At 42.5% G+C, this 18,384-nt stretch overlaps 1 protein-coding gene across 10 annotated transcripts in view; it reads left to right on the top strand.

The window, feature by feature from the left end:
- Positions 1–18,384, top strand: part of LOC307035106 (forkhead box protein J3-like) — a 52,957-nt gene that overhangs the window by 15,552 nt on the left and 19,021 nt on the right. For 7 of the 10 annotated variants that reach the window (XM_079674109.1, XM_079674106.1, XM_079674111.1 and 4 more), the window contains exons 4-5: positions 10,427–10,501; positions 14,219–14,302. In XM_079674109.1, the coding sequence (XP_079530235.1) occupies positions 10,427–10,501; positions 14,219–14,302 (159 nt within the window). Of the gene's footprint in view, positions 1–10,426; positions 10,502–11,990; positions 12,407–14,218; positions 14,303–18,384 lie in introns of those variants that run through there. The other 3 variants (XM_079674112.1, XM_079674115.1, XM_079674107.1) reach the window with 2 other exon arrangements.

The following is an 18,384-nucleotide window of genomic DNA, read 5'->3' on the forward strand; positions in this document are numbered from 1 at the left end:
CCATTTCTGTGTAAGTGTTTGAGAGAAGGCTCTACACTTGTGCTTCCTGGATGACCCGATTCTGAACAGGGGGCTTGTTTTATACCAGCCGTGGCCCACCGTCACAGGGAAAGTTACATAAGTCATTCCAGTTCAGGTGATTGCTGTCAGCTGCACACAGTGACACAGACTCAAAGATTGTCTGGCTGCCACGTTCGGCAGACATAGTACACACGTTGAAATTAGTTTTCTCTGAATGTGCCGACTCGAGGAGAACACTCGAGCTTTCAGGAAACGCCTCATACCTGGTCCGTCGCTCCTGCCTTCTCCTTCACCCTCTGTGCACACATGCGTGCCCACACCAGCTCGTACACACACACAGAAAGACTCCCACTCAGGTAGGCAGTGAACGTGTGCAGTCTGCAGATTACATGCGAGGAGCTCAGCAGGAGAGGAGATGGGGGGGGGGGCGGCGGAGAAGAGAGAGGAGACTGTCAGAGAGCAGAGGAGAGTTTTACTACCCAGCACACGCACGCCGTCTGCTCTGTATGATAATGTGAGAGCACAGGAACGGCGGAGTTGAAACCAGGACACACACACACACACACACACACACACACACACACACACACACACACACACACACACTAGCATCCATCCTTAGAAATCACACGATAACGTACGCTGGTTGAACAGCACATGCTTGTTGTACATGTTGCATGGTGAAGCGTTCTACCCACAGACACACACTCACACTTTCCAAGGTCATGAGATGTTTGTGTCTTAGCTGAAAATGAATATGGAAAGCTCTTTTCATCTTAAGAGTTATAATGGGAACCTTCCTCCAGAGCGGTGGAGGAGGTTAAGAAAGCAAAAACAAAAAAAGAACATCAAATTAAAACGCACACAAATGCATAAGGGCAATTCTGTTTTTGGAACATCTTTAGGTCCCTTAAATGCATCTGGCTTTGCTTTCTTTTCAAGGAAAACAAATGTAGATACAGTGTACTGGAGTAGAATGCTAACAGCTTTGCACGAGGCTGCGTCATTGCCCCGTTATTTGTCATCACTGGAACAGCATTATCTTTACCTCTCTCTCTGACTCTGTCCTACACTGTGCTCCGCTCTACTTTCCCATGCCCTCCGCAGCCCTTCACACCCTCGTGTCCCTCCACTTTAGGGTCCACCTGTACCCCAACTCATAGGGAAAAGCAGAGCGAGGCCAAAGCTTTCTGTCTTTGTTTGTTTTGTGTCAATTTGTTTGAGATTAAATTGGGGTTTTGAGATTTTCTGAATTGCATTCAGAAACTCCTTGATCACGTCCTACAATATTTGTGATTAAGGTCTTGTGTTTTGCCTTAATTATCTTTCTATTTACAAAATGTTACTTTAAAACATATTATTTGTTTGACATTTTGTAGACAAATTAATGATTTTTTTTTTATGAAAGAAAAAGTAGATCAACACAACTGTATCTGTATTCTATGCTGCTCTATTCTATTCAGGCTGAATATAATGATGGGAAATGTTGTTTTTAAAGCTCACCTTACCATTATATTATTATTATTGAAATGTGAAGGTCTTGCCATTATTTACCGCTTGAGAAATGCAGTCTCTAGACCTGTATCTTCTCAACATGGCGTTATGCAGTCTGTGCTGACTAAACTGCTCTCCTGCGACCCCCCGTCGCCTCAGGCTAGCTCCCATGCAGCCAGGCTAATTGCCTGCGAATTAGCCTGGCCTAATGTGGCGCTGTAAAGGGCAGCGCTACCGCCATGGCCTTTGGCCTTTGGCTGAACACCACATGTCACAGACAATCACCTGATATGAATCAGCACTGGGCCATTATTCTGGCTCCCATCCTCTCCTGCGTGCTCTGTGGGAGATATGCGAATGAGCTCAGCAGAGATCGGTGCGCTGTGTCAAGTGTACTTGCATATGTGGAGAAAGGCTGTTGGGAGTAGCTGCACTGAGACTGCTGAGCTTGTTTCCTCAGAGCAGAACTGAAATCACTGCAGCATTGTGCTTGATGTGAATCAGCTTAGTGACAATGTGTAGGCAGTGTTTGTCTGTACATCTGCAGTACTTAGTGTTGGGAACATGTGTGGCTCTGTGCACAACATGGTCTGTATGTGTGTGCAGCTGCTTACATGTGCCTGCGTTTCCCTGAGTCATTTTGGGTAAAGGAGAATACGTCAGTGGTGTGTTTGTTTTATTGAGTTTCACCTCTGACCCTGTTTGACCCCCTCGTCACTAGGTAACAGACATACACAACTGTTACATGTACCCCAGTGCTCCCAGTTTACATGTTACGTCAGACCAATCTGCTGTCCAGATGTTTGTGTCAAAGTCTACCTCTTGACACATGGGTCAGACATGTTGGAATCTGATAGTAACAAAAGAAAATGTGTGAAGTGTTTAAACCAACACACGATTAAAGGACATTAAAAAAAAATTGTAGAAGAAAGAAAATACACAGATTTTCTCAACAGTATTTCACAGTTAGGCATACTTGCAAAAATTGCAGTTTTGTTACGAGGTAGCATAAAGACATATTGAGATGGATTCTTCAAAATACAAATCTTATGAAACTATTTTTTTAAATCATTTTTTTATCATATAATATCTCATCATTAGCATACAAGACTAATGTCTAGATGTATAACTGTCTTCATACCAAGGCTTAAACAACACATTTAGTATTATTCCCCATTCTGCTGGAAGTAAAAACCAAACTGTGAAACAATGTAATGACATTTCCGAAAGGAGCAATATGTACCAGGGGCACATTTCTTCACCTGTATTTTTAATACAAACTGTTGCTATTGTTCAAAGAACAAATTGCGATTATCAGCAGAGTTTCATTTATATGCTCCCCCCCCCCCATACACACACGCACATGTTTATACACACACAGCACACGTACATTCATCTATTAGCTTGTGTGTGTGTGTGTGTGTAACGCTGCTAAAGCTTTTAATTACATACTAATCACTAATAGCAGTCTCAGTATTAAATTCTTAATTAAAAGCGAGGAATTTCTTTTGCTATCTCCTCGAGGATTTGGCACCTATCCAGCAGCGCATTTCCCTCTAACCAGCCAGGCCTGTAGCTCTCCATATGGCTAATAATAGGCTTAAGGCTGCTTTCCGTCGCACTCAGGAATGCAACAATTATACCACAGAATGAGCTTATTTGTTATTCTCTGGGTTCGCCTGTCTTTTGTCAGCTCCTAAATAGAGTTTCATGGAACTAAAGAGGATACCGTTGATGTTTGACAAAGTCTGAAGCCTGGCTCAAGTGTTTTGATTTGCTTTTTGAGAAAGGGCAGTCGGATAAATGGACACTGGTATCATCAGTCGATGTTCACTGAAGTATAAGACCGAGTCTGAATCAAAACTTATTTTGTCTGTGATTTGTTTTGTTTGTAGCTATTCAACTCTTTCTCTATGACTGCCGTGCATCCACACTACTGTGGCGTGATCTGAAAGCACACTTTGGATGTTGAAACGACATGCCTCCGCACTAACAATTTGAGTTTGATGTGCTAGTTATCACTGTATACACTGAACCAAAAGAAAATGGCTCTAAGTATCATCCTCTGTGCGTCACCACAAACACCTGCTAAGCTTTGTGAAGGACGCACCCTCGTTACTTTTCTGATGGGGTTCTAACCCTCAAAACTCAACCTTAGTTCATATTTACAGATTTTTCAGAATGAAAAGAGTCGATTACTGTAGCATGTTCTTCAATTAATCAAAAATGAACAAGAATAGAAAAAAGGAGGCTGTCAAACATTATTGGATGCAAAGGGTAACCAGGGCCCTCCGTCCTCCTTCCCCTCCTTCCTCTTTCTCTGCTCACTCGCCTCCTCTCCCGGAAAGCCGCTGACAAAAGCTGTCACTTCGCCACATCGCTCTGCTCGACACAACCAGCCACAGAAAGTGTGCCAGCATGACCTCTCTCTGCTCTGCAAGCTAGTTTGGTGTCTGTTTTTATTTCTGAAACGCTATATTAAAATAACAGCTGAAAGCGTTTGTCTTTCTACATTTGTTGTAGAAAGAGCAACAACTGATGAAAAGAGAGGATAAAGTAATGTCAAAATATGTAAAAAAATATGGAGCATGATAGTTATTTTCAATATTCTTTGCTTTTTAATTGTTAAAGGTGGGATAGTTTTACCTTCTCATGCCTCTGATAACTATTTAAATGAAAGTCTGAGACCAGCTTATGGTGTGAATGCTCATGACAGGAAATGACTTGAGAGCGGTGGGAATAGTCTTCCTGAACTGCGACCACCAAAGCCACGCTGCACAGCCCTGCAAGCTGAAATAGGGTCTTTACCTTAATGACGTGTTGGGGGTGCGCTGGTCTTTTCAGAAAAGCCTGTCGCATGCAGCTCTTCATTCAACAGCTCACTGCTTCTGCTTCTACTTTGCATTGTAAACAAAGCTTTGTTAACTTTGTGATAAACACTGCATCAATCATGGAAAATTAGAATGTCATAGAGTTAATAGTCGATGCTGAAACAAAATATTGCAGCCATAACTTTTTTAACGTGAAGCCGCAGCAGTAAATGTTCAGTTTTCATCAGCAGTGAGTTGCACAGCTTCGATAGCAGTCAGTACATGTCATGTAAAAGCTGATATCGGACAAAACAAGATTTTTAAAGCACAACTCTTTTCTAGGCGCCCTTACAGACACGTGTTGATCTGCACACGATGCAGCCTGTTTGAATGGGAGTTGACCGTTCAGAGTTGGCTGCGGTCAGCCCTGCTCGCCGGTCAGACCATTGTGAGGAAGCAGTGGAAATGCATGTGTTCATGACGTGGCCCGATGCGATACCTAAAGCAGACAGACCCAGGCCTGTTGTAATGCACAACACATGACTGCTGTGCAATGGTTTAGTTTATTTAAGACACATATTGCTGTAGCAGAACCTGCTGTTTGGAATTATATACTGAATTTAAATAAACACCCATTGTTTTGGAGCTTTTACCTGTCTTTATCTCCAGAGACCACAGCAACCCTACTTCCACCTTGTCTGAGATTTATTTGTGGCATTCACACACACACACACACACACACACACACACACACACACACACACACACACACACACACACACACACACACACACACACACACACACACACACACACAAACATTCACTCTTTACCTGCAAAAAATCACTGTAAGTGTGTACTGATACTATGCACACAAATATTCACACAGATAAACAGGTGTCTGTATAACTGCTCACAGGCCCATGAAGAGGTGCACTCACCTGGCTACACATACTGTAGTTTGGCGCAGGTGCATGCAAAACTGAAATGCTCACAGTCTCACACACACACACACACACACACACACACACACATGCACACACACATGCACACACTCTATCCTATAGTTGTGTTGTGTTGAAGTACTTCAGTGAGGGAGTGAAGAGGGCGGGGGAATGGTCCATCAAATGAAATGAATATGTATTAGATAGGGTTTGAAGTAGTGACTTGTATTCAACGCTGCATTCTCACAGAGCGTCTGTCACACCGTCACCATCAGGATATAATAAGGCATCTCAATGATGCTCAGAACCCAGGAGACTTTCACATCTAAGACACCTGTCCGTATGCGCCCGTACCCCCACTCCCAGCCGACTCCAGCTCTTTACTTCTTTGTGCCTCTTTCACCCCCCTCCTACCTCCCAGCTCCTTCTCCTCTGCCTTCCCTTCAAACTTACCCACATATTACCCTCTCTTTATGCACTGTATGGGTTCAGCTGAAAGTTAATAAAATATCCTCCATCTCTCTCCTCTCTTGCTATATTCTCTTTTCCTCTCTGTTTCTGCATCTCTAATTCTGTCTGTGGGCGCACAAGGACTATCTTTATGACACCACAATGCATTCATCCTGAAGGGCATGGGAAGCTCCTGAATACTGCTGCGTGGGTGTTCAGCTGTGTGTTCACATAGAGCTCCATATAGGCCCTCAACAGGTTAATTTCATGGCTAGCAAAGCTAATGCTCTCTGACCTTAGCTTCCCTGCAGACAGTTGAGCAGAGATTTACACAAGCACATACATGAAGGGTTATATCTCACGTTTTAAATACAGAGACCCTCAAGATTTCTGTTAAAGATTGCTAGAACACATTAGGTAGTATACTAGTGCAATAAAAAAGCTAAATGAATAAAGTTGCAGTAGATAAAAACATCAGATATGTCTGGAGCGATGTACTTCTTAAACTATGAGTCACCTTGAATTGTCACTGCGGGAAATAAATAGGACTGTTACTCCTGGAGACCAAGGCACCCGAATGTACTCACCCATTTCAGCTCTTTACCGACCAACCATGTCAGTGTCGTCAGCATTGTTCTGTAAAAGTGGAACAAGGGTTGTTGCCTCACTCGTGAAACTTTGAGGAGTTTAGAGGAAAAGCCGCCTCGCGTTGCCCCTTTTCGTATTTAACTCAGCGGCCCTGACACCAATCTTCCAAACCTACCTTATGTAGCTGCAGTCTTCTCTGTGTGACCTGTTTCCATGGCATATACACACACACACACACACACACACACACACACACACACACACACACACACACACACACACACACACACACACACACGTCTTTAAAACTGGTCAACTGTTTTTGTCAACCGTCAAACATTAACGTCATTTTTCTTTATTTGATCACTTTTCCTGACTGAGACATACACACACAGTTTCACACGCCTTCCACCCGACAGCATGTTTCCAAAACCTGACTTTTAGTCACACATCACATTACAGTGTATATCACATTGCATTTATTCAAAAAGTCATCCATGCTTAATTAACAACCCCGTCTTTTATATAACTAACCTCTTTAACTCCAGGAACCTGCACCCTACGTTAAGCAGCAGCAGCAGCAGCGACTATAGCGTACACACACTGTGCGTACAGTACATTAGGGTACTTTACATTTATTTTGGCCTTCCATAAAATAAAAATATTTGGGTAAGAACAAGCCAGGCACAGTAGGAGTTGTAAATCAAGTATTTTATGGTTGGTTTGACATACCAGAAAGCAAAGTAAAAAAAGCCGGCTGCCACGCAGAGGAGGGAGTTTTGGGGGGGGGACAGATACACATTTTAAGATTGTCACTTCTGCAAGACATAACGCTACTATTTATTTTGATTGTTCAAATAAAAAAGAGACACTGGAGAAGTCCAAACCCTGACTCATCTCACATTTACACAGCTGGCCAATCTGTGTCTGTGTGTAAACTCTTGGCTTCAGAAAGTTGCATAAATGTTGGGAACCGACCCCCACTAATCCAATGTCGGAAAGGTTTTTGGGGAGAGGTTTCCCGAACAACTTGCATATGGCATCTTAAGGCTTTCTAGACAAATACCTGTTGTATTTGAAAAACAGAACTATTGCTGATTTTGTGGGGTGTCAAGTAAAACAACTCCATTAAGACAATGTTGACACATTTTCCCTCCGTGGAAACGAGGAGAGTTCATATTGTATGTCATATTTGGACCCATAGTCTTCAGTGTCCTTTCTTCGTTTTGACATAGACACACTCACACACAATGCTCGTGACCGCGACCTCCTTCAGCTACTGGGCAGGAGGGGCATTGGCCCAGCCCGGCCCAATAAGCTCATTAATCAGGCGGGGTGAGGAGTGGGTGGGAGGAGGACACATCAGAGAATCTCATTATCGTACTTCACAGTGCTGCTAATCAGTGCATGTATTGATGATGTCTATTCCCATTCAGTGAGGGGTTATTACTGTTTCCATAACATGTAGGAAAGAAGGCACTCAGTCTTGTGTATATAGTATCTACAAAAAGCAGGCTTAGGACTGATATTAAGATGATACACTTTTGTATTAAGGTAAATGATCATAGTATAAATAGAAAGTATCTTAAAGGTCCCATGTCATGGCCATTTCTACTGATCATAATTCCATTGTTGAGGTCTCCTAAAATAGATTTATTCTGTGCAATTTTCCTAACTCACATTGGTTTCTCATACAGCATCTCTGTAAAGTATGTGTATTCACCGGTATTCACTCCTTCCTAAACGGCTTGTTGGAGCTCCTGCCCCCCCTCCCTGTGAGCCCAGTGTGCTCTGATTGGTCACGAAGCTGACAGGCTCGTTGCTGCTCGCAGCTCCTCGCAGCTGTGTGAGCTGCTGCAGAAGCAGACAGGCTTTCCGTGTCGGCGTCTCGGCAATACAGGAGAACAAGCGAAACTCATAACCACACAAACACTCACAGCCGAAGTAAAAACCAATAAGTGTGGCTTGATATTGAGTAAGAAAAAGGTTTATAGCGCTGTGAGAATGGGTCTGCGGAGAACATTTCTCCGCGATCCCAACGTAGTAAAGACCTAATAAAGACGTAGTAGCCCGAAAAACGTTTATCCATTTAAACAGTCATGGTACAGTAGATACCTTGTTTGTTTTAAAAATTATAAATACACAAACAACAATGAATACTTATAGGTTGTGTACCCGAATCTCCCGCTGGTCCAAACAAAGTAGGAACAGCCTCGTTCTTCAGTGCCCTACGCTGTACATATCCGGCATGAATCGCTGAAAGGTTTGGGAAGCTTTGTTTCGTGAAAGGCTGGCAGAGGGTGCGGCCATAGCTCTAGGCGTGGCTACTGGGTATCCCCACGTAGCGATACCCAGAAAGTAAATGAGAAATCTCCAACGAGGCGTTTTGGGGAGGTATTTTCTGTGTTAGTTTTACTCGCTACAGGGTGTACTTTGAGAGTTTTGACTCTGCAGACCGTTTACATGCATTAAAACCTTCATAACACACAAGGGGACGGGTAATAACCGGAAAAGCATGACATGGTACCTTTACATCTAAATGGAATTTAACAGATACACTTTATTATTTTTAAGCCTTTGTGATTTTGATACAAATGTAATTGAAGTAATGATCAGACTCACTGTTAATGACACAACGCCACTTCTTGTAGGAAGATTTCTAGAAGAGACGGTTGCCTTTGTATACCGAGATGTTGGCGTTCCTCCTTGCCTTTTTCCATCACCTGACCGTCACTTTCCTGGACTGACGGTTATATTCAGCCATTGACCTGCTAAGAGGAACAGCACATAAACCTGCTGGAGCTTTTTTCCAGGAGGAGAAAGGCAAGGCAGAGGAGGACCTGGCTGTTGTGGTTTGCTACAGACAGAGAGAACGTGGTTATTGTAGGAGAAACAAAGCTGATGCTGAGCAGTGAGCACTCGGGAGAAAGAGCAGAGAAATACCTCCCACCCCTCTGCCTTCTACCCTCCTCCTCCCCAGTGGTATTAATTAGCAGCAGATGAGTGGAGAACAGAGAGCCTGGAGGGAGAATAGGTTCATGTCAGGTTAGCCTGCCTCTCTGTCTCTGTCTCTCTGTCTCTGTCTCTGTCTCTCTCTCTGTCTCTGTCTCTCTCTGTCTGTCTGTCTGTCTGTCTCTCTCTCTCTCTCTCTCTCTCTCTCTCTCACTCTCTCTCTCTCTCTCTCTCTCTCTCTCTCTCTCTGTTATATATACCTCTATTCACATGTTCACAGCACATGCACAAATAATCAGAGCTGATACTAGGAGGGAATGTCCGTTTCCCTTTATTATTGCAAACACTATGAATTGGGTATATGCTTAAAAAATAGTTGAGTTTCCATAAAGCCCAATAAAACACCCTGCTCGAGGTCTAACAAGCCCCCTTCACATTTTCATCTTACCCCTCCTCACAGCTCCTGTTGCCCCATCCTCCCTCTCTTTCCATTCTCTCCCCATTGAATGCGTTTTAAACACCTGTTTCAAATGTCAGTGTGTATGACTAAACTGACATGCTTTAGTTTGAACCAATACATCCGTCTACTTTTGCTGAATAACAGCTCACTTCTCACTCTACATGGTGAACAGTAGAAGGTCAAAGACTGCTCTACTGGCTCAGACAGAGGTCCAGAGCCACACTTGTTCTGACCTGTAGCTAACATCGGCTTCAGCAGATGGAGCAGAGGCAATGGAGACAAATAATGTGTCTAGGTTTCTGGGATGATATTGATTTTCTCCACCTCCTAAATGGGCCTCAGCTTGAGCGTAGAGTGTTTGTCAAATAATCAAAAGACCAGTGCTTTTGGCCCCTGCAGCCTTCATGTTGAAAATGCTAAACTCCAAATTTGCTAATTAATTTGTATGCTAGTCATGTTGGATTATGTTGTCAAGCATTTTGAATGGTTCCATAGAGTAGAAAATCTCTATATAAATGCAGTCCATTGAACAGGGCAGTCACGATTTAAAAAGACAGAGACCGCAACTCAAATATTAGAGGCATTCTGTGCCAGGGACTCATAGGGATAAGAGTCAGGTGATAATAAATGAACTTTTCTTCCCATTCCTCTCTCTCTCTCTCTCTCTCTCTCTCTCTCTCTCTCTCTCTGCCTGTCTCTCCCTGCAGAATTCTATACGACACAACCTGTCCTTGAACAAGTGTTTTCTCAAAGTGCCTCGCTCCAAAGATGACCCTGGAAAAGTAAGTATTTCCCGAACAATGTAAGGCCGGAAAACTCAGTTTGAATTACGGTGCGACACGCAATGAAAATACAAGCCTGTTTTTGGCAAGCTTACAAATACGGCCTCAGCCGTTACTTCTCACGTGTTTGGCTGCCCACACAGACGCATTCACCTGTTCTGATGTTTTATCATACACACACATAGGCCTACACTCACACACATAAAACATGTCTGAACTTGAAAGCAATTTGTAGCTCCATCTGAATGCCTAATGCCACTTTCTGTGTTTTCTGCAGCTCTTCCGATATTGATTCTGCCAAGTAATAATGTGGTACAGAGAGTAATGAATAATAAGTATATGTAGGTACACTCCTTCAGATGCAAACCTGTTCACGCATCTGTTCTGCTTTATTAGGCCCTGCTTCACACACACACACACACACACACACACACACACACACACACACACACACACACACACACACACACACACACACACACACACACACACACACTCTGAGGAAGCATTGGTATGTTTCACCACTGCTTCTGCTTTGGTTGGGAAGCACAGTTGCCACGGCCACTTCAGCAGGGCCGTTCTGAAAAACAACAATTTGTCAACGCCTTGTTTGTGCTGAATCGAAGGAAATGCTCAGATGGGCAAAGTATGTAATTACAGTTGATCACTGAAGCTTGCCCTTTACAAGATTTTTTTTAATAAAAAGCTCAAATGTCTGCATTTGAACTCATCACAGGGTTAATGTAGGAAGCAATCCTCCACTTTTACAAAAACTGACGAGCCAAAACTTTTCATTGAACGCTCAAAACTAATTTTGTTTGAGCGGAGGAGGGAGTTTCTCCAGGCTGCAGGAATTTTGGAGCCATTGAAAAATGAATTAGGGGGAAGAAGGTTTAAATAATTCAAACAAAATCCTTGGGCTTGAGTGGAGGCCTATAGTCTGCAAAGATACAAAGAGAGCAGCTCCCCTCTGATGAGCTGGACTTGGACCTGACCAGCACTTTAATTCACACCGTGGATCGAAGTGGTCAATACTTTGGCGTAGGGGGGCCATCTGTGTGAAGAGAAGTTGAATGTACGAGCTCAGTTTGAGAGAGGGGGGAAGCTAAATCATGCATGTGCTAACGTTAATTGGCTGTGTACTGTTCACTGATGTGGGACTGAGAGACAGGGGGAGGAGAAGAGGCGAGCATGGGGGAGCGGAGGGGGGGATAGATGTTCATAGATGAGGTGTGTGTGTGTGTGTGTGTGTGGTCTACCTGAACCTCCTGAATTCTGTCTGCAGCCTTATACTTCCCTGTGACACTCCTTTTGGAGTGTGCTGTGTTTCAGCATTGGGTATCAAAGGGATTGCAGTGGACTTTTGGGGGAAAGGAAGCAGGAGCATGCACCACAGGAAACTAAACCCAGAGAAAACTGATTGGATACAGAGCTGGTATAACAACACATACATTGGTCTTATCAGCTACAGCGGAGATCCATCCATTGCTTTTCTTCTGTTTAGTGCCGCTTGTTTCCCATCAGAGGGGCTGAACAGCTTCACTGAGAAAAAGTAGGGAAGAGAGACACAGAGGTGCCCAGTACGTCGACCGGGGGCAATGCTGGTAGATCGAGAGTCATTCATAAAAAAAAAAAAATCCAGCTCCGTTAAAATAGACAAAACAGCTTTTGATTCCTCCTCCCTTGGCCTCCCTGCCACTTAATTCAGGAGTTTACTTGATTGACAGAAAAAGCGACCTATTGCTTTCCAGTCTGTTAACCCAGAATGCAAAGCGATACAAAATCAGTCAAGTGCCGGGAGAGACAAACAACAAAATGAGTGCGGGAACGAGCAAAAAGCTAAAGACATACCACTTCCGCACAGAATGGGAGGGAGAATCTTTTTTTGTGATGTCACATTCAAAGGTTATTTGCCTTATTTGTAAAGCAAGCGTCGCTCTGCCAAAGAAAGGTAACGTGGAGAGGCATTATCGGAGTGTTCACAAGGCATATGACAGCGACTTCCCTCCGAGTAGCAAGTTGATAAAGAGAAAGGTCATGTATTATTGCTACACAAACATTATCTCTTTGTCTTAGTGTCGCCAACTCGTTTCTAACATGCAAAAAGACAAACAAATGCGTCTATGGTCGGTGTATTTTCTATCTTTCCAATCCAGAAGAGATCTCTCTCTCCCCCGTCTGTTTGCAAGGGGGCGGGGCAGTTTACACACACGCAGCTGCTACATGCAGCAACACACGGAGGAGATGGTGGAGAGAACCGCTCCAAGGTGTGGTTACATGTTACCCGTCTTGAGGTGGACAATGCTCGTCACCAAAAGTGTTTAGCATGTAAGGGAGGTAACACGAGCAATTTGTCTAAACATTTAGCAAAAGTGCACCACATTCAGACGGAGGAATGCACCGGGTTCGACTGTCTTTCTCGTAGCTCTGTAGCCCCATCCACGAGTAACGTTTCCACGTCAGGTGTTATGTATGCTAGCAGCAACACACGGAGTTAACTACATTATACAAACATGGGTTAATGATTAGAGGTAACTGAGTTATTTATTTTGTTAAAGTTTCAGCTATTCTGTTTACAGTTCTGTCATCACATTATTTAATACGATTTGTTAAAACATTCTTGTTTCTTTTGATGTGAAATATTATTTATTTAATTCAAATAAAAAGCAATGTTAATTTTGTTCACAATTTGTTCAGTTAATTTAATAATATATGTATTTTTGAATCAAGTATTCATCTTTATTGTCTTCATTGTTAGTTTCCACATGCCTAAAACAACCTCAAACTAAATCTAAAAGTTGATGGCTAAATAAGAGCGTTTGAGAAATTGTGCAAGGCACACAGCAGTAGTCCGAATAGTCGATTAATCGTTTCATTAATCTATAGATTAATCGATAATCAAATTAGTCGTTTGTTGCAGCCCTATTGTAGTTATCCCATGTAAAAATAAAACGTGTTATTCAGCAACCCTTGCAATTTGGGATTTTATTTTTGGTTGGTAGACCTCGGTTAGCTGGTCATTTCAAAAGTAGCTCACCAGCCAAAAAAGTGTGGGCACCCCTAGATGGTATCCACTATAGGTGGAGATGCATCTGAAACAAATGGGGGGAAAATGGACTGACAAAACCATATATGTGTTGAATTGTACCACCCTAACAAATATGTATTATATTAAGTACAATTAAACTTAATGACAGCACAGCGCACTATTCAGAGTAACAATTTGAAATGGCTTCCTCACACAAATATCTGGGGCTTCATATTGACATGAAATGTAACCGTCTGTTTCATTTCTTCTAAGGAAATTAAAATCCTTTGAGGTAACTAAATGTTTTTTTGTTTTATGGTTGGCTGTGGCTCAGTGGCTAGAGTGCTGGACTTTGAATCAGTGGGTAGCAAGTTTGAGTCCAACTGCAGTCAGCATGTTGTCGTGTCCCTGGGCAAGACACTTCACCCCAAATTGTTCCTGCGGGGATTGTCCACAGTACTGAATGTATGTACTGTAAGTCGCTTTGGATAAAAGCGTCTAACAAATGACATGTAATGTAATGTTATGTTTAAATGCAACCAGTGCCTTGTTTTGGCTGTTGTTGGTTGGCTTAAATTGTTTGTTAAAGGCTAACAATATGAAAGTTTACCTAAACGAACAGAGCAATCCAAAGCGGGAAATAAATACACCAAGATCTTAACTCCTTGTTTTATTGGGTTGCACTCCAGGGTTCCTACTGGGCTATAGACACCAACCCTAAAGAAGACTCGGTACCCAGCAGGCCGAAAAAGAGGCCGCGCTCCGGAGAAAGGGTGAGTACTAACCATACCTTAAACTTTAAGTTATTTGTTATTTGTAACCTGTTTCGGCTGCCATTAAATATCTTCATACCAGTTGAAGCTCACTGTCATCAGAATCAAAAACGGCTTTATTGCCAGGTAGGTTCACACATACGAGGAATTTGACTTGATGTCATGGTGCATACATAAAATATAAAATAATTTTTTTTTAAGGACTCTATAATAATATATAGTTAGATGGCAATAAAATAAAGCAGTAATTTAAAGGCAAAATACAATGCAGTGAATTATAGAATATAAAATATGTTCAGTAAGCAGTATTTGAACATTGTGTGCATTAATGTAATGCGTAGAGTCTACGTTGTGGCTGAGGTAAAGTGTCAGAGGGGGGGGCCGGGCCTTGTTTAAGAGGCCGGTAGCGGAGGGGAAGAAACTGTGTCACATGATGTAGCCGTTTAAGAAGGCTACATCAGGGATCAGAACAAATATAAATTGAGAAAGAGCTGCTCAGCTCACTGGAGATGCTACAGATATGTTGGTGTTGAAACAAAATGAAATCGAGATTACTTCATTTGACCATACATTTCTCTGGCGGACAAACTGAGAGAAAGTTTCAAGGGTCAGAGTTCATAACCGTGCCTGAGCCTGCATTAATATAAAAGTGGAAGTGGGAAAAGTAAAACAGAAGTTAATTTAATAGACCTCCAATCTTTTTCCTTTTCCATGCTTTCATTGTTAACAGGACACACCAGCAGGCAACGGCGCATGTAAAGATGTAATGTAAAGAGTCAATATCCAAGCTCTTGATTCTGTTTGGCTCGATTACACATTTTGAGTCGTTTCTTGCACATGGTGATTCTGCATCAAGGTTAAAAGATTGTTTGGGATTATGTTTTATCAGCGGTACCAAGAAAAAAACTCAAAAGGAACAACATATCATCTACAGCTTCCTGCCTGTCTTTGCTACAAATGCATCCCACTTGCTGCACAATGTGCTTGTTTCGCAGGTCCTCAGTTGTCTATCATACCCGAAAACAATTTGGTCAGAGTTTGAATAGGATTCTGTAATTGTCATTCTATTATATCTTATATACCAATTTTGGCTGGTTTGAATGGAGGGGGTTATCTTTGACATCAGGCTTGCTTTGTGCCTTGAGATTGATATTGACCTGCTTATTACTGGACCTCTCCCACTGGAGAAAGCTAGAAAACGTGCCTGTGTCTGATAGAAAAAACCCACATCCAGCACATGTGCCAATTTCTTTATCACATGCCATAAGATAGCCACTTTGACAAGATCATGATCATGTTTTGGATATAGAAGTTAAATCTGTGGCTCTTCGATTTCCAGTTTTTACTATTCCACAGAAACAACAGGAACAACAGAACAGATGATAACACACAGAAGTAGGAAGGAAAATGGGTTTTGGTAGATTGATTGACAGCAGTCGAGGCTTTGATTGACAGCAGTCGAGGCTATGAATGTTTGTAACCCGGCAGAATGCACTTCCAATCAGCAACACAAAGCAGTGAGCTCCATGGTTTGTTGCAGCTCCTGCTTCACCTCTGTCTCCATCTGCATGATACAGTATGTGCACCAATCTATATTAGATTAATTATACTGATAACACCATCCATTACGATAAAGCATGTTTTTTGGTAATTTGATGAATAAATATAACATCAAACACATGGTTATGTTTGTTTTGGAAGCTTCTATCTATGTGAACTAAATACTTGTCAAATGTATTGGAATTTAAATTTCTCATTTAATTGATAACATTAGTGCAAAGTGTGAGAAAGAAATGTAACATTCAAATGATATTCCGTCAAAATATTTCACATGAGAAAGATAGTAGGTGCTGGTTATTATGAATTTAGACAATTGTATCACGGCATTAAATATCATTGATTAAACAAAAAAGAAGAAATGGTGCAGCTGGTTAGCAGCACATCAAGACTTTGATTCAATCTTCTCTATAACATGTTAATGAAGCTTTAGGATTTAGAACATTTCACCTGCAATGTTTTCATGATCTGCAGAAAATGCTAAGTGATAGCGATTGATAATATCCGATATTAACAGCAGGATTTATGTAACACGACGCCCTTCTTCAGCCAAGGTCGAGCAACTTATTCAAATGGGAGTTTTAATTCCAGCAGGCAGAGAGCCTCCTGTTCTTACACTCTATGTATCCAGCTGATAACCCACTGAGGTTTCTTCTGAATGTACACATAACTGTTGGTTGATGCATTAAAAACCTGCAGAGTCTTTCATCATGGTGCAGCACAGCTGGTCATTTCTCCCTCTTTTCTCCTCCTGCGTCTCCGTCACTGTTTGTGTATCTTGATCATTATCTTTCTGTGCGTCTGTTTGTCTGCCACTCTCTCCTCTGTCTCTCCCTCTCTGCCTGTACCGCTGCTTTAGCCGCCTTCTCTTCTCCAGGGAACGCAGGCAGGCGTGGAGCGGCAAAGTGCACAATCACAGTTGCTCATTGGAGGAAGAATTGAGGTAAAAGCGAGAGAAAAGGGGGAGGATAGAAAAAGGGGAACAATAGGAAGAAGCGTAAAGGAAAAAAAACAGAAGAAAGAGAAGGAAATCAAGGTAGAGCGAGCAGAGAGGGAAAATCAGGGGGGAGGAAGGGAAGAAGTAAGAGGGGGAGGAGGAAGGGTATGCTAGGCTTGTGTTCCAGTTAATTACCACAGAAGGCCCCGGGGCTGCCGTTAGACATATTTTCTTCACCATTTTTTTTATTTTTATTACAAACATTAATTAATTCAGAGCCTTGTCATCTCGTCTTACATGGATGGGCCCTTCGACCCCTTTTCTTACGCCTCACTTGCACTGCTGGCAGACTCACTGTGGGCTGTCACATGGGCTAAGGAGAAACAGGGAGGTTTTTAGTGCTAAGATTTATGGCAGTGCTTCCGTGAAACAGAAAAAAAAAGAAAGGTAGGCTCAATATGCACTTGTGTTTTCATTGGGGTTTTGTTGCACCTAGGCTACACAGTCGAAGTCTTTCAAGTCTCCTGATGACAGGGGCTGTGCAATTGAAAAGATTTGAAGTTGGCAGCGGGGCTAAACGTCGGCTGCATAAATGCATTGTGTAAATGTGTAGACAGCCAGCGTACACTTAGTTTAGTAGCTGCGTCTCCGGTGCCCTCAGCATAATCACTCCCTTTCATTTCCTGTATGCCTCTCTGTCTGCCTGTCCGTCAACACTCAATTATCTCTACCTATTCTTCCCTTTCTCTCCCCTTCTTCCACAAGCCTTCCTCACTCCTCTGCTCACCTCTCTGTTGTCTTCTTTTTAAGTGCCTCCACCAGGGAACCGACAACCCGTTTCACTGGGAGTTTATCATAAATTAAAGATTGCATTGTTACCAACCAATCCTCTTACTGTAAGCAGTTTGGGAAAGGCAGGCAAGCCGTCTTGAACCCTGAAAGGAGTCAGACATGGAGAAAAAATACTGTCCTTATTGCTATTTTCCCCCCATTCTGCGACCTTCATTTTAGCCCCTCATCGATCTTTGAATAGTTCCTCGTATCCCCACACTGAGTTAACCCGACTTTAGCTCTATATGAGGACAGCAGCAAATAAACTGCTGCTGAATACATTTGATACTTGAATAATGCATGGGGATGGGTTGATTTCTTATCAAGTGCAAGTGATGTGTCCACTTTTCATGCTGTTTTAGTGTCTGGCAATTTAAATGAAGTGCGCCTCGACTAGTTCACGTAGTTGTAGCCTGAGGGGCGGCGCTGATTCAGGAGGCTCAGTGCAGAATCATGAACTTGGAGCGTTCAGTAATTTCTCATAACCTTGTCATATTAAATTGGCTTCCTCCCTTTTATTGTCACTGAACACTGCATATAACCAATCTGTGAAATCTCGTATTCCTTCTGCTTTTATTACAGAAGAAGTAGTTGTGCACAGATTCATGTCGACTGAAATTGTAATACTCTTCTTCCTTACTTTTACATTCTTGGGTTGTTCACACCTGCTCTTTTCTACTTCAAAATGAAAAGTCCTACTGTTGGTGATCCATAATTTGGTGTGTCCACCCTTGTCTTCAGTCCTCTGTCCTCTACC

This window comes from Notothenia rossii (genome assembly GCF_949606895.1).
Source record: "Notothenia rossii genome assembly, chromosome: 4".
Lineage (NCBI taxonomy): Eukaryota > Metazoa > Chordata > Actinopteri > Perciformes > Nototheniidae > Notothenia > Notothenia rossii.